Source organism: Haliotis rufescens, unplaced genomic scaffold, assembly GCF_023055435.1.
Source record: "Haliotis rufescens isolate VD_foot unplaced genomic scaffold, xgHalRufe1.0.p SCAF_21, whole genome shotgun sequence".
Classification (NCBI taxonomy): domain Eukaryota; kingdom Metazoa; phylum Mollusca; class Gastropoda; order Lepetellida; family Haliotidae; genus Haliotis; species Haliotis rufescens.
Window position 1 is genome coordinate 14,303,174 of NW_025963902.1, and position 19,943 is coordinate 14,323,116.

Consider the following 19,943-nt stretch of genomic DNA (forward strand, 5'->3'; position numbering starts at 1 on the left):
TGATTAGATAAGATGTTATTCCTTGCTGAATATATGGTGTTTTTTTCCAATAAAAATGTATGGTTATGGCTAGTGTTGTTAGGTAAGTATTTTCTACCTTGCCATGTGTAACTAGTTGGCAGGATAGTATTATCACCTTGAAGCAGATGGCCACTTTGAGCTTGTGGAAACTGAAGTAGAACACACAAGGTCCTTTGCCTGCAGAAGCCCTCAAAGAGATGAGGAAATTGGCAGAGATAGTTTTTGCAGAGTTCCTGATTTGATTTTGTTGAAGAGTTTTAGCAGACAAGGTGATAACTCAGTCTTTATTACTCTTACAGATCTTTGAAGACTCTCAATACACCCAATCAGAAAATGACTCATCAAATACAGAACTTTTTTCACCGTATTTTATTTATGGCCGCTGTTGAGTTTGTACCTAATTTACAACCCGGCTTTGTGTTCAGGGAAAAGGAAGTGGGGAAAAGCATAAAGAAAGATTTCTGTATCAAATGTTTCTGGTCGTGAATGTTTCATGCCTACACTTGGTGTCAAAGAAGCTAAGAGTTAGAGTGCAAAGGATGAAAAAATAAATTGCTTTCATGATTTTTGTGAACACACTTTGTTCGTTTGAAGAATTGAGATCTATAGCGTAGTGTGTTGATGTCCATGTGTTTAAATTAGGGGTTAACTCTTCATGGTTTGAAACAAACGTGACAATTTGTTATTGGCCATAAAGAAATGTTTCAGCGATCCATTTTCCATGTCAACAGGTTATCAGATCAAATTTTTGAACATTTTATATCCTTTGTCATCTGAAACATCAATGGAATTATCACAACCAATTCTAGGAAAAAATGGAGCTATGACTTTCTTGTAATGTGTCAGATGAAAGGTTAGAACTTGTTATATTTAAGATAAAGGGTTAGAACAACCGTAAATGATTTTGCTGTCTGTTTCTTTGATAAAGTGGATGAATCATGATTATGATCAATTCTTTGATTTGACACGAGGACGTATGTTAGAAGGCTTATGATATTATCCAGCGGTATTCTGGGAACTCACAACATCAGAGAATTTTGATCAGGAAATTACACCTAAAGTTATGCTTCCAACAATGTCTGGCTTCAAATCCGTCAAGATAGAACCCTAGTACTTTGTGAAATCACTTTGATTTGTCAGAAAGATGGAGGACGGGGAGTCTGGCAGACATCAAATTACATTTTGTGGCATTCCAAGAACGTCCCCCACATTGTGTGAAGGGTGTAGCTCTGAGCAGGGGGAATCATTACTTTGCCCTTACAACCAGATGGACAGCTCGCGGCTCCGATATACCATTTCTGTTTTGAGCCATTGAGTATTTACTCACAAGTTGTCATTCACAATTCACATTGGGTATTGACAGTTTTCTTTGGGTGTTTGGTTTGAAGCCCATTTCTGGTGTCCCCCGTCGTGATATTGCTTGAATATTGCTAAAAGCGGCGTAAAACCATACTCACTCACTCACTCACTCACTCACTCACTTTGGGTATTTGCTATAAATTTACTCCCTTGGATCTAGTCTATTGGATAATAAGTGGACATTAAGACATAATAATTCTGGGTTTCAGATAGTTTTTTGGCCTTTGAGTATTTACTCACACGTTATCATACACATTGGGTATTGACAGTATTTGGGTATTTGATATATATTTACTCCAGTATATTGTTTTTTTTCACACCAATGAGTAGACATTTAAAAAACAAAAACTCTGTTTAAAGTGTTTCAGGTGATTTCTAATTTGTACCTGTTTGTGCACTGCCACGACGTGTGTAACATGTTGCAACAGCAATGTGAACTATTTTTATAACCAGGCAGTGTAATTACATGATTAGTTAGCGTACTTCATTAAGGATTTGTTGACATGGTATTTCCGGTGCTCACAGTTATGTCTGTGTAAGGGGGAAAAACATCAAAACTCTTCAACCCTGTGTATAAGACCCCCCTTGAAAAACCCCTAATTTGAAGTACGAAAGACTTGCCTTTTTGCAGCGATATTCGGTGACAATAGGGCCTTTTGTTTGGTAGAGTTCCTGTGTGGATGATGCCTATATAGATCTGTAAAGAAATACAGTTATGCCAGTTGAATAGGGTACATTGGGTAGTCGCTCTGAGAGTAGTTCCACTATAAGGCATTTGAAGTAGTTCATGCTTATTTGGGGGCGGTCGGGTAGCCTTGTGGTTAAAGCATTCGCTCGTCACGCCGAAGACCCGGGTTTGAATCCCGACATGGGTACAATGTGTGAAGCCCATTTCTGGTGTCCCCCGCCGTGATATTGCTGGAATATTGCTAAAAGCGGCGTAAAACCAAACTCACTCACTCACTCATGCTTATTTGTACACAAACAAGTCAACATTAATTGGGTAATGGTTATGTATTTTGCATATTTTATGCAAATACACAGCTTATCTGGAACTCTGGTCATCTTAGTTTTCAGTGATGGTATTTTGAAACCACTTACTGTGTAATACATGGAATAAAAACACCATGGATTGTCTGGGTTGAGGGATTGGGCAGATGATCACTATTGATTGTGATAAATACAATTCTATGATGGTACCATGGTGTGGTTGCCAATGGTGATGAATTTGACCTGGAAGTAGTGTCCTATGTGGGAGTACCCCGGTCAATGGATCAGTGTGCACTCGATTTTTCGTTCTCAGCTCCCTGGGGAGTATACAACCCAAAGTTGCCTGTGAGGCACAAAAAGGTTAAGTCACATTACCATCTCATCCCACTGGGTACCCATTCACTGCTGGGTGAACAGAGGCATATTTCGAACAAAGTCACTTGCCCACATGGGCGACAGACCCGTGAAGATTCCGGGGTAGAATAGGTCTTCACTAACCCATGCTTGCCTTAAAAGGCAACTATGCTTGTCGTAAAAGGCGACTAACGGGATCGGGTGGTCAGGCTCGCTAATTTGGTTGATACATGTCATCGATCCCCAAATGCGTTGATTGATGCTCATGATATCAATCACTGGATTGTCTGGTCCAGACTCGATTATTTACAGACCGCCGCCATGTAGCTGGAATATTGCTGAGTGCGGCGTTAAACAACAAACAAACCAATATGTGCGACAGGTGCTTTGAAGTGGGGAAGGACTGAAGCTCTAAAAAACACTCAGTAGCCATGCTGCCGGGACAGTCACCCATCTAAGGACTCTCTGCGACCAACATTGCTTAACTTAGCCCGCTATGTAACCTGACCGCGTACCATCGTGGACACATGTTGATAAAAGATCAAACATTTCCTGGTCTCATAAACACCACCAGTCAGTACTGTGGCAAACCATAATCATGAAGATAAAAACCTATTTGTTGATTTGATATTTTATACTATGGAGACCTGTGGGCTAGGTATAGGGGCACTGCTAGGCAATGTTTATCGATTTTGTCCAGGACCAGATATGTACTGAACCCAAAGTGCATCTCTTTCATATTGTGTGCCTCCTTCGATCTTTTATCCTGACAATGCCAGTAGATGAAGAAGGAAAAAAATGAAGTAAAAAAGGAAACTTTTGCCAGACAACAAATCGCTAAACCTGATTGATGACTGTTGATTTGGTGACTTGTTTCTCTCCTTGGGCTGTAATTAATATTTACTCACCGCCAAAAGAAACGCGAACCATAGAAACATATGGAGTAGTATGTGCGTTAAGACGAAATGTTTCCAACGTGTACCAATTAATGACAAAACTAACAATCAGTCAAGTGTTACCACAGAGTGTCTTTACTCTTATAACGATATGCTGCACGTGATTTCCAAACTTTACACGCTAATCCTGCTCAAGGCAAATGGTGCGTCTCGAGTCATGGATGTATGACGTCACATGTGTTCCGTTCATGAGCATCGATTCACCCAACATACCAGAATGTGCATTTGTGCATCAAACCAATCTAATATCTCTTGAATGTGAGTAAGTCTTCATATATTAACCAACATTGGTATTTGTGTTCTTTTTGGCTGTGAGTATAGGTTAAGATTTCATTCCCCCCACCACATGACCAGACACCTCGCCTCACATCGTGTTAATGTCCGCCAGAACCTGCAGACGAAGAACATGGCAAAGTGCATTTCCTGCTGTCTCTACTTGATGAAACACTCCCCACACAAAGTCACACCGAACTATCATGCCCACAAGTAGTGTGCATAGATGCTAAGAAGAAGAAGAAGAATATTTATTGTACATAAACACCCACTATGTAGCTTAATGGCAAGGTCCCACTTAAGAATCCTTCGATCAAGGTAAAAAAAACAGCACTGTGAATATATTGGTCTTCAGCAACGAATGCTTGTCATAAGAGGTGGCTAACAGGGTCTAAGGGTCAGGCTCGCTGACTTGGTTGATGCATGTCATCGTATCCCAATTGCATAGATTGATGATCATGATGTTACTCATTAGATTGTCTGGTCCAGACTTGATTATTTACAGACCTGCGTCATCTAGCTAGAGTAATGCTGAGTGCGGCGTTACACATCAAACAAACATATAAAACTTATGTTGGCCTGAATAGGCTTAAGCCTTGCCACAAGCCAGCCATCCCCTATATATGTAGTGTAAGTATACAGCTTCTCAAGGGCATGGCTGCCCATGGAAAAATATTCCATGGCGACTTTATTACTTTCTGGGCCGAGGAAAGAACACGCATCAAAGGTGTTAAGTTGGGTGGCAAAGGGACAGCTTTATGTGTACATCTTATGAAGAACAAAAAAGGTATTAAAACAAGATTGTATGGGAAATTGATAGCCTAGAGGTTTCTACATATACCCATCACAGTCATGGCCCAGTGGCTTCTAGGGGCTGGAGGCTATTCTCGGTGTTAGGTTGTATACAATGCCATGAATTTGACTTGAACAAGGTGGTTGAATGTGGCTATGAGAGCTGTGAGGACAGAGCCATCACAGGAATAACCCTGGTACGAGCTGAGCTGAGGGTTGGTTGGATCTGTAAATTTCCACCGAAATGATTTGCAATTAAATTCCTCAACTCCCTTGATTCAGTGGCTGAATGGATGTGACAATGCATATGAAAGGGGGGTTAGGAGATTTATGAATGTTTTGACCAGAGTGTTTGGTGACACGAAACATTCATCAGATTGTTGGCTAATTTAAGGGCTTGACTAGAAATTAGTATTTGTCTCATCAGAATGGTTGTGACCGAGTGCCGCCATATTGAAATGCTTGTGAAAGTTAGGAGGCCGTGTTGCGATGGGCACTTAATGGCATTACTTCCCGAATTCTATGTCTCCTCATGCCCGCTAATTAAACATGTCTCCTGACGATGATTGAGACTGATGGACCAACATGGCGGGGAATGTTTTGAATAAGAATTCCAACATCAGCCATGCATAATTTCACCTCTTATGTCACACACTGATGGACGACATGTGAAAAACCTGAATATCATTCTTGCCACTTTTTCCATCCAGATTTTGAAAACAATATTCGAAAAATATTCCTCTTTCGCATGCTTAAATTATTTGCATATTTTTGTATCATGGAAGTGATTGTACATGGGAAAAATAATATGTTAGGATAGTTGCGTATTCAGGAGATAAACGTACTGTGTTTTTTCAGTGTAAAGCTAGGTTATTTGTAGATTTTATTAATTGAATTTGGAACTGAAAACACATCATGAGGTTTCGAATGTTAAGTTTAGGCGTGCTTTATCTACAGGTAACCTATCTCTACATTAAACCAGAGTACGTTTATCTTCATTCTACCATAACAGAATTACATGAGAACTCTTTGGTGTTAGCAAAGATATTGAGGAAGTGGTTGGTTGAGTCTTGCTCTGACTTCAGGAAACACAAAGTATGGTGCTGTATATGATCAAACATTAGGTTTTTACATCGTATACTTTACTCAACTTTGGGGGTTGGTTTTGATGCAGGCGTACACACCTCTCATTCCACACCTTCCATAACAACCTATTTTTGTTTGTTTACGTAACCAAGGTGTTGTGTGAACCCACCTTTCTAAAAATCCTGGCTATGCCTCTGTTTTTTAGAAATTTGTCAATATCATTGTGAGACGAGATCGTGCAGCATCTTTGCACAGGCAAATGGTTATGTCGTTAACTTGTTTACTATACATGAACTTGTAAGAGCCTGTTTAAGAGGATGACTGCCCAGGTCCTCCAGTGAGATATGCTCTGTAGTCATGTGAAAAAACAAAAGCTTGTCTTGAAGGATGTGTGAGAGACAGGTCAGCCATGTAGCTGGTAAGCTGAGGTATGCCAGGCCGGATCAGAACTTGCTAATGCTTGTGTAATGACACAAAGGCGATACAACAGTTGAGATAAATGGACTGCTTGCTTGACAAGGGCAAGTAAAGCAGACGATACGATTGATGTCTAACCAAGCCGACAAAACACTAATGCTAAGAGGGGACAGGCACCGGATTACTACAAAATTAATTTGTCCTTTGACAAAAACAACTGTCGTTCAGCTGTAGTGGGATTACCAAATGTCTATCGGTCCCAGCAGCGTGAACTCTGAGACTGATATGCTTGAGAACATGTTGGAAAATGTTGCCGTCTGCTTCAATGAAGGGAGGATCTTTTCTTGACATCCGCAGCATCCAGACACTTGGCAACCAAAATAGCTGTTTATAGCTTCTTCCATCTTACCTCTGTAGGCTCATAACAGTAGCCATTTTGGAACTGGCAGGGAGCCGTCTGCTTGTTGGAGAGTGAGTAGCAGACGTATGGAGAACACTTTAAAACTGGGAGGATTTTTCTTTGGAATGTTGTTGAATGAATTCTCATTGTTGTGATGGAATGTTGTCTATTTTGGGATGATGTATTGAAATAAACAAATCTGCTTGTTCTCCTGAAACAAGCTGGTCTGGTGTGGGGGTGGGGTTTAAGAAAGACAGAGGTAAACTGGCAGCAGACAAGACGGGTATTAATTTCAATGTAAACAATACCTTAAGATACACACAAAACATGTTCAGCTTAACATCTTCGCTGAAATATTTGAGAAAGAGAATGGGTGATTTTCCTTATGCTTTTCGGTGCAACGGACACTTTAGAATGTCCTCTCTGAATTAATATTTCAGAAGAACTAGTGGTGGGGTCTATTTTTATTCTATGGAGTCTGCTTGTTGTTTATATATCACATTGGGTTTTGGAGTTACTCAGACTTGGATGTAACTCCCCAGGATTCAATATGTCAGGCCTGTTCTAGGTGTCCCTCATCATAATTGTTGGTTGGTTGGTTGGTTTGTTGTTTAACGCCGCACTCAGCAATATTCCACCTATATGATGGCGGTCTGTAAATAATCGAGTCTGGACCAGACAATCCAATGATTAAGATCATGAGCATGGATCCACACAATTGGGATCGATGACATGTATCAACCAAGTTAGCAAGCCTGACCACCCGATCCCGTTAGTCGCCTTTTACAACAAGCATAGTCACCTTTTACGGCAAGTTATAGTTACCTTTTTCACCCCGGAGTCTCACGGGCCTCATCATAATGGTAAAGACACTCATTAAGCAGCCAGATAAAATGAGATTCGGTTTGACAAGGTTACCTTGACAACATCAGGTGCTGCTCGATGCAGTCGGGTAGCCTAGTGGTTAAAGCATTCGCTCGTCACGCCAAAAACCCGGGTTCAATTCCTGACATGGGTACAATGTGTGAAGCCCATTTCTGGTGTCCCAGATATAACTGGAATATTGCTAAAAGCGGCGTAAAACCATACTCACTCACTCAGGTGCTGCTCATGCGAACAACTACAAGTTTGGCTGGCCCATTGCTGAATTTCGCAGTCTTTAGAATTAAATAATCTTCACTCACTCACTAACCCGTTCGTACAGAGAACACTGGTGAACAATCTGTATGCACTAAATATGTTATCCACTCCTCTGAAGGTCACTTAACTCAAGGTATGGTTTATATCTCCATGGGTCATAACACCACAGTGTTTCAGCCTTGAATGTTACAAAATCATTGAATATTAATGCAGACTAATATACCCTGGACAAACCTGATTTACCGTGCGTCCATTACCCAGGGAGGAATTCCCCCATGGGAGGAACCCTTATTTACCTGGCTTCTTGTTTACGAGACCCAGGTTGTACCCTCTGAAAGCTCTCTACGGGGCTTTGTTTGTTGTCTGACACTCGGCTCTGATCTACAGGTAGGCAGCTTAAGGGGGAGATGAGCTCACTTCCATCCAAGCCAACTTTAAACGAAATGGGCTTTCTTAGTACCTATAATGCTGTCAAACTGTCCTGATTTATGGCTGCGGACTGCGATGACGGAATTTAGTTTTGGGAAAGCAAACACATTGTTCATTTAGTGTTCCTCTGTTGTGAAAGGTTAATTTAAGAGATGTGTGGCAGTTGTGATAATGGTGGCCGTCCATTGCTCAGTTGTTTTGCATGCAGACGGCCAATAAGCAGGTGTTGCGTAAAACAGTCTTGGTGATTCTGTGGTCTTTCTACAGTTGTGGTTTATGAGATCATTATATTAACTTGAGATAAGCTTTTGTTGGGGTCTACAAGAGTGGGTCTCCAATATGGCCGAAGTCTATGTGGGTCTTCAGGGAGGGTACTGGGGTCATATTAACTTGAAATGTGTTCAGGGTCCACAGGAGTGGGTCTCAAATACGACCAAATTATACAAGGCTCTAGATGGAGGGTACTTCATGTTGGATGAGGTTACAATATCAGTTTGGGACGAGCTTATGTTTAGGGTCCGAGGCTCTCCACAGCTTTCTTGTGTGATACTCCTCGGAATAGGTCTTATGAGTATGCTTGCCTTTCAGAAGAGCCAACTTATGAGCTTGTTGGCATGTCATTGTACCCTGACTGCGGTGGGAGGGGAGGGGTTTGTTGTGGGATGGGTTCATGATATCAACCTCAGGTTTACATCATTGTTTAAAGGCTGCCATGATATAGCTTGAATATTGCAGGCTGAGGCAACAAACAAAAAAGAAAGCAATGTGAAACATACTTCTCAAATCTTGGCCTGTTTTTAGATGTAATACAGATCACATTTGAAAATAATTTCTTCAAATTCTTCAAACATTATGGGGGGCGGTCGGGTAGCCTAGTGGTTAAAGCGTTTGCTCATCACGCCGAAGACCCGGGTTCGGCTCCCGACATGGGTACAATGTGTGAAGTCCATTTCTGGTGTCCCCCGCCGTGATATTGCTGGAATATTGCTAAATGCGGTGTAAAACCATACTCACTCTCTCACTCGCTCAAGCATTATGGGGGGCACGGGTGTCCCAGTTATCTAAGGCCCTGCAACCAGAAACCTATGGTTGTGGGTTTGAATCCCGGTACGCCCTGATTATGTTTCAAGGTTTGTCAGCACCATACCCGTGCTCGTTGGTTTCACCGACGTGGTAAACATCTGAGACCTCCATCACTTTGGGCTTTCCTCCCACATTAAGCTGACAGGGCGTGATATAACTGGAATAGTGTTAAGAAGGGTGTTAAACCAAACTCACTCACTCACTCATTGAATCATAATGAAGGAGAGTCCTTTCATTTCATACATTCAGTCATACCCTGCAAGCACAACCTGGTAGTGGAAAGAGGTAATATATTTTGTCATCATCATTACCTACAGGGGAGGGGCGGTCAGGTAGCCTATTGGTTAAAGCGTTCGTTCGTCATGCCGAAGACCCGGGTTCGATTCCCGACATAGGTACAATGTGTGAAGCCCATTTCTGGTGTCCCCTGCCATGATATTACTGGAATATTGCTAAAAGCGGCATAAAACCATACTCCCTGCCTCACTCACTCACTCACTCACTCACTCACTCACTCACTCACTCACTCACCTACAGGGGAACATCTTTAATCTTGATGGTTGGGGTTCCAAGGAAAATTGTCAGGATGAATGAAATTTCTGGATTAAGGAAACATGGGCCCAGACTTTTACATGGTGTAAGGACCACATTGTTGATTTCATCTCAGTGGTTTTGTCCTTGGCAAGGCAAATGATGCCAGTGAATCATGTTTGCAGTGATGCAGCTAGCAGGTCTTGTGTCAATATGATCGGAGTAAGGCTGTGATCAATTGTACGGGGGGATGAAACACTAACAAGTGATAGCTCCGAGGACAGACAGTTGTCTTAGCTTAGTTTGTCACAGCTTTTATGCCCTCAAATCCTAATGTTTTACATACAGGGATCACGATTGGTGACTCCGTTGGGAGCCTGGGTTAGAATTGGTCTCCAGCAACCTGTTTTGGCTGTAAGAGGCGCCTGGATCCAGTGGTCGAGCTTGGTCACCTGGATCCAGTGGTCAAGCTTGGTCACCTGGTTGATTGGGTGTCATCTTACCCAGACAGTGTGGATCATTGGCCATAATATCAATCACTGGATTGTCTTGTCCAGACTTGATTATTTACTGACCACCATTGCACAGCTGAAATATTTACAACAGACAACTTGTTAGCTTGTGATAAAAAAGCATCCTTATTTTAAGAACAGCTTTGCCTGTGCTTGCTTTATATGACAACGCAGTATTAATGTATTCTCACTGAGAAAGAGAAATCTTTTTTTATAGTTCATGTTCTTTGCAAATATTCCAAGATGTAGGAGACAAAATAAATAAAAATATTTGTATGGGATAAGTCAAAGTAAATACAAAAAATTAAAATAATCTTATAATTAAGAATGTTATCTGTGAAATATCTGTTCTGAGTAAGGATATTTGTGTTAGTTATTTGAAAAATCATTTTGAAATAAAAGTTAAAAGTGAAAATTTAAAGTTGTTCAAAGTAAGCATGTTATCAACCATAGCATTTTACAATCCTTATGTTATTTAGACAATTTAGGACACATTCAATAATATACAGCCAATTTGACAGGTGTAGAAATTAACATGCGTTTATTGTTGCAGCTCTCTGGAAATCTTCCACTGGCAGTTTGAGGTTGAGGACAGCATCATGAGTCCAGAGAATGGCCGCATCATCTGGACCATCGACTACGAGAAGAACGCTCCGGCCCTCAACTCCTACTACCCGCCTCGCAACTCCCGCGTCACGGCACGCATCAAGATCGCAGGACGCTACCACGAGAGAATTGTCCCTGTTTTCAAGGTCAGTATTTTCTTGACATGACAAGGTGGCAGTGCAGAATTGCATTCCTTTGCCGGAGAAGAAACCTATGATCATGGGTTGGAAAACCTGATTCACACTGATTGCTTCTTAGCTTATCAGCACCATACCCTTGTTACGGTTGATGTGTAATTTCTGTATAATTCTGCACGTTCAGAAAGGCCAGTGACCTCCTGATTCAGAATCAACTGAAATGGTGTGACGTCATCTTAATGGTTGAAATGCTGGAAAACTAATGCTGGTATTCCTAAGGTTTGGACGTTTAAGGCATCGTTAAAAGAAACAAGTAAAATTTGCAGTTTATGTTTAATGAGGGTGTGCCATGCGCTGGCTCCCATCAGTGACAACCTTAGGAGAATGTTACGATGTACTGTACGGAGCTGCCTGCTAAGTGTCTTCACAGCCCAGCTGAACGCCTTCTTCTGGAGCATATGGATCCGTTAATGAGTTCACAGTCTTCAATCCCCTGGCCACATGGTGTAGAGGTCTCGCAAGATATTTATCTGGGGATATTCTGAAGACACAAGTCAAGTTGTGAGAATCTGAGTAAGATCACTGGAAGGGAAGCCACAATCACCAGATCCTGGCAGTACACATAAGGAGTTGTGTCCCCTGAGGCCAATATGGCCGCTGCTGTGTTCCACATATTTTCCAATGGAACACAATGAAGTATACAGCGTTCACCTTCTCTTTGGTGCCCAGACACTTTTGGCACTCATTATTTTGTCACACAGCTCACAAGAGCCAGGACTAAGACAGCAATAACCCCTTGGGGATTCTGGGGTAGAATAGGTCCCCAGCTCACTGTGCGCAACGTTAGAGGCGACCAAATGGATCTGGTGGTCAGGCTTAGTGACTTGGTTTATTGCGTGTCATCGTACCCTGATGGCGTGGGTTGTTGCTCACAATATTTAATGACTTGATTGTCTGGACTTGATTATGTAGATGAGATTTTCCGAATAACTCTCCATTCCTTAAAAGTAATGGAACCAAAGCCCTGAGATACCCTTACAGTTTAAGAACATTCTAGAGATCCATGTACCATGCATTATAGATCATCTGTAACAGCAGAAGATAACACAGTCAAGCCGAATTTTAAGGACCAGAAAAAAGATTCTGTAGAAGTGGGTCGGCTTATGTATGGGTTACACTTTCATCAAACTATTTTTCTGTTGGTAAAATAACTACATCGTATCACTTCAGGTGAATGAACAACGCTTTGTCAATAGAAATGTGAAAATTGCGATTAAACATGACTAGATTGTATTTCTCGTTATACTAGGCATTGTTTTATATGCAGGGATAAAAATTACCATATGTATTGTCTCGTAAACTAAGCCGGAAATAGCAATCAGCTGTACTCACGTGGTCTCCCAAGCTACTGGTGATTACGTTAAAACATACCCAATGATATAACGGATAAGAATTTTCATGCAGTGATTGGAAAAAGTAGTATCTTAAATTACTAGTTTACTACAAATAATATATTCTGATATCGAGTTATTTTAGTTGCTTGTCTTACTATATATCTTCAAAGTTAGGATAACTATAACCAGGGTTATGCGGTGGCACTTTTGTGTATTGTCGGATACTTTTTTCAAATGTAACACTTTGACAATTCACCATTTAAGTTTCATGTGATCTCGCTAATTCCATTGCCACTTCCATATGCTTGTTAAAACAATTTGCTGATATTAGTTTGACACCTGTGTATTGTGTGTACATTCTGCTCCTGGAGGGTATGTAACTGTGTATCAGAACTGTGTGCCCTTCCTGAGAACGCTACAATGGCCCAGTTCTCTAAGGCGCAACGATTCGCTGTGCAGAGTTGCGTCCCTTGGGGACGCCAGAAACCTATGATTGTGGGTTCGAATCCCGGTTCGCCCCGATTATGTTTCTAGGTTTGTCAGCACCATACCCGTGCTCGTGTGTTTCACCGAAGTGGTAAACGTCTGAGACCTGCATCACTTCGGGTTTTCCTCCCTCATTAAGCTGACACGCCGTGATATAACTGGAATAATGTTAAAAGCGGCGTTAAAACCCAACTCACTCACTCACTACAATGGTGCCTTCTGCATGGCCTATTACACAGACTGAATCTTGGTAGTCCTTGCATTGCATCACATTTATGATGTCACAGTCTACTCTTCAATGTATATTTTGCCAACAGCAGTATAGAATTTATTGCCCTTATCACACAGAACTTGGAAGCACAAATTCTGGAAACTTCAGTAAGTTTCTGCTAGACTATAGAGTGAAACTAATTTGAGGTAATTTAAGTTTCTTGAATTATTTGGAAATTGACAGTAATGTTTCTGTGTGTTTTTAAAGTATGTTTTATTTATCGTCTCTTGAATACAAACTGATAGATTATTGAGCTTGGAGACCATGATGGACACTTTGGAAAGTCTCCAAGTTCTGAATATCTACTTTTCGTAATGGTGCATAGTTATGCTGCACAACAATGACATGTTCTGGCTACAAACCAGGCATGATTTCACGCAAATATTCGTTCACAGTCTGTCCTGTTGGTGCCTATCGATGATGAAGGAGTATATTTTCTGTACGGCAAGATGGAAATCTTTATTTTCTCAAAGCAAAATCCAATAATAACCTTTTCAGAAATTCAAAGTGTCAGACTTATTGTTTAAATTTGAATAAGCAGTCAATATAAATTCATGTGAAGAGGATGCTATTCGTCTCAGCCATGACCTTCTAAGACGTGGCTGTGCCGAGATGCTACAGTGACCTTCACTTGAATGTTTGTTATGGCTGGACTTGGCATCCTGGGATTGATTTTCCAGAAGGTTGAAGTGCCAGTATTATTGATGTCACAGGTCACCGTGCCTACTGATTCCGTGCCAGGATCCAAGATTGGTTTTCTGGACTGGCCGAGGTTTTTATCGGGAGAAATTATCCCTCAATTTGACATTGTCTTGATGAGTCTTGTACAACAATGAAACTGATGAGGCGTACTCTGTGATGGTTTAATGGCAAATTGACGTTCCTAAACGCCTGCCCAAAGACGGATATTGGATGAAAGTTGTTGCCGTATAAGAGGTGATGGTGATGTTGATGACGTCCATTGACATCCCTGATTGTCACCACCAACACATATACTGCTATGTCTAGAGGAGATCATTATGGCGGAAGCCCAAACTAGTCATTAACAATGGCTTCACGGGGCTAATAAAGAACTCTCGTCTTTGATGCCTTGATGATGGATGTGTCAGACGTACATTTCAGGACTACATTTCTGATTACTGTCTGACCCTAAATCGATCATGTTTCCTTCTTGGTTTACTCCAACATTGTGCAAGGAATTGGAGTGTGAGCTGCATTCTGATTGGTTGAGAAATGTTACACGGCATTGGATCCTGGAAATCTTTCAGACATTTCACTGTTGTGAACACCTTTGAGAATATTGTTTTGGGTTTTTTTTTTCAGTTAAAAATTGGAAAATAAATGTGTGATATTTTTTTAAAATGGATACCACTATAATTAAATATTAATATGGATCAATATTCATTTGATATCATGGATGTATTGGATGTCATCCATTGTAACATGGTGTCATTGCGTTCCAGAGTGACGTCATGTCTGTCTCACAACTGTCATAATTCAAGTACAGAGATAGTGTAATCTTGGAATGTACAGTGTCGACAAACATGTGTTTTTGAGATGTATGGGTGTTATGGAGTATTCAAAGCCCAGTAATGTTTATCTCCTTTTTGAATCGGGGACACTGGTGGCCCAGTCGTCTAAGGCGCCACGATTCGCTTTGCAGAGTTGTGTCCCTTGGGCACACCAGAAACCTATGATTGTGGGTTCGAATCCCGGTTCGCCCCGATTATGTTTCTAGGTTTGTCAGCACCATACCCGTGCTCGTGGGTTTCACTGAAGTGGTAAATGTCTGCGACCCACATCACTTCAGGCTTTCCTCCCACATTAAGCTGACACACTGTGATATAACTGGAGTACTGTTAAAAGCGGCGTTAAACCCAACTCACTCACTCACTCACTCACTCACTCACTCACTCACTCCCTCACTCACTCCATGTTCCATCAGGACCCACAGCTCCAGACATGAGTTGCACCTTATTGAATCAGGGTACACCAGTGGCTTGTCTGTTTGCTTGTCATGGATGAGGAAGTCTAAAATTAGTTCCAAACATGGGAACCCTGTTGTAGGTGTCCCCACAGTTGTTTATGAGGCAGTCTCCTGTAGGGGTTCCGGGTCAGAACTGGCCTCCAGTACCTCATGCTTGTTGTAGTGAGTTGGGTTTAACGTCTTTTTTAACAGTATTCCAGTTACATCACAGCGTGTCAGCTTAATGTGGGAGGAAAGCCTCAAATGATGCAAGCCTTAAACGTTTACCACTTCGGTGAAACCCAGGAGCACCGGTATGGTGCTGACAAACCTAGAAACATATTTTTGGGCGAACCGGGATTCGAACCCGCAATCATAGGTTTCTGATGTGTTCAAGGGACGCAACTTTGCACATCGCATTGCAGCGCCTTAGATGACTGGGCCACCCGTGCCCCCTGCTTGTTGTTAGCTGAGCCTGTATGATATTAGGTGAGGTGAGGTGAAATGGGGTTTAACGTCGCGTCCAAGATTATTGCACTTATATAGCGACATGGATGTATGTGTGTGTGTGTTTTTTTGGGGCTGCTTGTACTAGTCCGGACTGATGCCGATTTATAGTGCTAGCTCACTGAGATACCATGCCGCAGTTTAACATGAATACCCCACTCAGACACAGTAGACTGACTCCAAACCGACCAGTCCTTGTTTTAGCCCCTTAATGCCGAGCGCCAGACAGCGCAACAACAAGTACCATCTTTTATCGTCTTTTGGTATGACGCGGCCGGGGATCGAACTTCGGACCTTCCGCTCTCCGGGTGGACGCTCTACCACTAGACCACGGAGGCGGTCGTATGATATTAGGATTGAGCAGAAACAATGTAAGACCTGGTTGATTGTATGTAATCGTGTTCCGATGACATGGAGTGTTGGATGTCAACTGCTGGTTTGCCAAACACAGACTGAAATAAAGCTTTATTATAAGCCATATTGTAGCTGGAATATTATTGACTTGAGCATTAAACAATATTCATTTTCTCACTTGTTTGAGGATTTATGGACTTGATTGTTCTTTGGTTAGTATAAAGAAGTAAAAAAGACGACATGAATAAACATACCAGTCAGGTAAATACATATTTTAAAAAGAGGGGTCTGAATAATTAATTTTGAAGCAGATAATTGTTGAAGCAACATTAATTACAAGCAAAGAGTAACCAATATTTATTTTATCATTTTTAAAAAATTCTTTCTCATCTTTATTCACTTCAGTGGTCTTACTGACAGACATATGCCAACATCTTTCTTGTTAATATTTTTGAAAAAGTAACATACTATGAATGTAGATAAAACTTTGCCCACAGTTGACGTCATCTCAAGGTGTGTTTCTACAGTTACCTGAATAAGTTGTGTCCCATATAGCATCCTGGCTGTCCCTAGCCAGACAGAGGGCATACGGCAGACTGTTTGATGTGTGGTTGATCATGAGATGTCCCCTTTGGCAGGTGCTTGCATGCTGCCTCAGAGAATAAGTGACAAAGTCACAAGTGTAGGTGGCGCTAGTGAAATGATGTTATTGGCCACCATCTTGTCAAGATGATGGATGCAGGCCTTTGCAGACAGGAACAGGATTTACTGGTTATAAATTCAAGCACTCTGTCATTTTCAGTCTTGTTATTTGTGGAATGGTTAAGAAGCTGGGGTAATCAATTTATGTGCGTGGGCAGATTTGTCAAATTTAGTCAAAGCCTTGAAAATATCAATAATAAAATCCAGACCTAGTTAAAATCAGAATGCTACTTATTTCATTACAAAGTACTCCTTGTATAAGTAGAAAAGAGTTAATTTAGAAAACTGCAATTTTGTCTGGGAGTAAAAGGGAATGTTTTCCAATTTGCTGAAACGAATGTCAAGGTGGAACGGTATAGGAATGTAATGTACAGGAGTGGTTGAGGATGTAATGCCTGTAGTCAAAGGGGGAGGCAACATGGATGCTTCAATATGTTTCCACATAATAATGGTTATTTTGTTCAGTCTTGGAAAATGCAGATTTTTATTTTTTGTGTAGGTGTGTAATATAATTAAGAATTTACAATTTCATTTTGATTAGGTCCTGATTTAAGTTTAAAAAGACAGAAACTTGTGCATCTTATTCTCACTTCCACAAGGACTGTTGTGATAAATAAAATATATATAAAAAACATCTTCACAACCACCTGATTATATAAATACATATATATTTCCATGCTTATCTCAGTTTTGTGATAAAAGTACATAGGCTATCTTGAATCTTGGACTTTTAGTTTACTGTAGAATTTTGTACCTATTTCTTTAAGTTGACATTTGCCACATTAACAGTTTTGAGAAGCACATACGGTATTCGACGTAAAAAGCGCCCAGGGCGCTCTCAAAATTAGAAATAGGGGGCTCTTATTAGAATGTTATTTTGGTTAAAAAAAACAGAGTTGAAAGATAAATTTCGTGGTTTATGCTGACAGCATGAAATGTTGAGGTACGACAGATATATTTTTCCAGAATTAAATGCCCATAATTAAGGGTGCATATAACACACGAGTGCGTATAATACGCGAATAAATAAGTCTTGTGTACATTGATCAAACGGAAGGGGTGCTAATTGGGATTGTTCACTAGCCAATATCTTAGCAAATGTCGCCGTGGGCGCTTATTACGTGGAATACGGTATATATCTAGTACCTTTCCCCATACATCATAGCTGTAAGAGTACGGTGCCGTTGAAACCTATCTATGATGCTGTTACTTACCTGTCTGGAAGTTCATGCCTTGTTATTTCTGATGTCCAAGATAATGGGTTCCACTGTATTTGATAAAAAACGAACAGTGATGCGCCTTGAGAATCATCCTTTGTGAAGTGGGAGCAAGTTTCTACCACAGACATGAGCAGACAGATGCATTCTTAGACTTGCACAAGTGTCTAAGGGAATAATTATTAGTTTAAATCATCATCCCAAGATGTGATAAATTATATGAACAAGTTGTCCGTATAAAAGACTACAGTCGCTTATCTAGACTTGCTTATTATGAGGATAGAATTACTATACATCCATGACTTATCATTCAGTACAGACTTGGAGCAAGGCTAATGTATGGTGGATGCGGTGTTTCTTGTAGGGATATATATACTGACCAGACAGCCGTACTGACAAGGCCGCAGCCAAATCTGTGGGGTGGCAGTAAAAACTTGGGAATGAAGGGATCATATTGATGAAACTCCTCTATATAGCTTATAGTATTACTGTAGGTTATCTTTTTTGTCCTTGATGGTCGTCTTACAACAGAAATATAAATAATGGTTGGGTATAGTTATGTTTGTTGTCTGTATCAATGCTCTCACATACGCATGCATGCACACACATGCACAAACACGTACATGAGCATGCTCACGCAAATATTGGATGCACCCACACTGGTTGCCTGTATCTGTGTAAATGCACAAACACACACACACATGTACACACTCGCTAATATTGGATGCACGTACACTGCTTGCGTATATCGATGCACAAACTGGTTGCCTGTATATATGCACATGCATGCGCTCACACAAATCTTGGAAAGTGTATGTGCATGTACGCAGGTTGCTTGCATCTAAACACACTGGTTGCACAATTTCAAATCTTTTCTCAACCATGTATTCGTGAAGCAGAATGCTCAAAATGATTATCTTGTTTTTCAGGAGACTGAGATTCTGAACACAGCCATCTTAACAGGAGAGAGACTGTCGTTCCCGCTGAAAGTCTATGCTGTGTCGGACGTTGGGATATTCCGCGATGTGTCGGTTCTCACTGCCTGCCACTCAACAGACAAGGACGTCCTCAAGGTAACTGTTGTCTTGAACATTTCATACATGTTTTGCCTTGTGGGAATTCCAGGTTAGAATTGGTCCCCAACAACCTATGATGGTCGTAGGCGGTGACTTAATGTTGCGGGTGGTCAGGCTCAGTGACTTGGTTAATTGTGTTTCCTTGTACCCAATGACGTGGATTGTTGCTCACAGGATTGTTACTTGATTGTCTGGTCCAGATTTGATTATTTACATGATGGCGTCATATAGCTGGAATATTGCTGATTGGGGCATTAACCAACAAACAAATTATTCATAGGAATTCTAGGGGAGACTGAATTTGAAATTGGTTATAGTGTGTGACCTGGCTGATTGTGTCTTGTGCCCTGATGATGTGCTTTGCCTTGACCAACTTCATTCTTGCCATGATATGGCTGGAATATTGCTGAGTGTTGTAAAATAAGAATCACTCATTCATTTTGTTATTAACGATGTAGTATGAATACCAGTGATGTGTAGAAAGTAACTTCAGTGTGACCAGCAAAAGCTTTAATGACTATAGTGTTTTAGCATTTAAAAAATGGAAGTGTTTCAGTTCTATTTTCAATACTTGTTTCTTGTTCTTGCATTTTGTAATTCATTGCTTATTTTCTTTGTAGGTTGCACCAGATTGCTCAGAAATCTACTTTGAAGGTAATGAAACACGTGGCTCGCACAACGTCACTGTGATCGCCAAGACTGGCCTGTACACGGACAACATGTACATCCGCGTGTGGGTTCCCGAGAGTAGGCTGGACATCCAACTGTCGGACAACAAGCTCGGACAGATTCGGGGCTGGAAGGTGCAGACCAAGGCCCAACGAAGGTCAGCAAACATTTCTTATGTACTAATTGTAGTTCTGTGAGAGCACTTACATGTGTGC

General features: G+C 41.1%; 1 protein-coding gene across 1 annotated transcript in view; it reads left to right on the forward strand.

Annotated features, from left to right (window-relative positions):
• Nucleotides 1-19,943, forward strand: part of LOC124121320 (transmembrane protein 132E-like) — a 92,905-nt gene that overhangs the window by 58,215 nt on the left and 14,747 nt on the right. Inside the window, exons 4-6 of the mRNA XM_046484317.2 lie at nt 10,897-11,095; nt 18,913-19,056; nt 19,680-19,885. Coding sequence (XP_046340273.1) covers nt 10,897-11,095; nt 18,913-19,056; nt 19,680-19,885 — 549 coding nt within the window. The remainder of the gene's footprint in view (nt 1-10,896; nt 11,096-18,912; nt 19,057-19,679; nt 19,886-19,943) is intronic.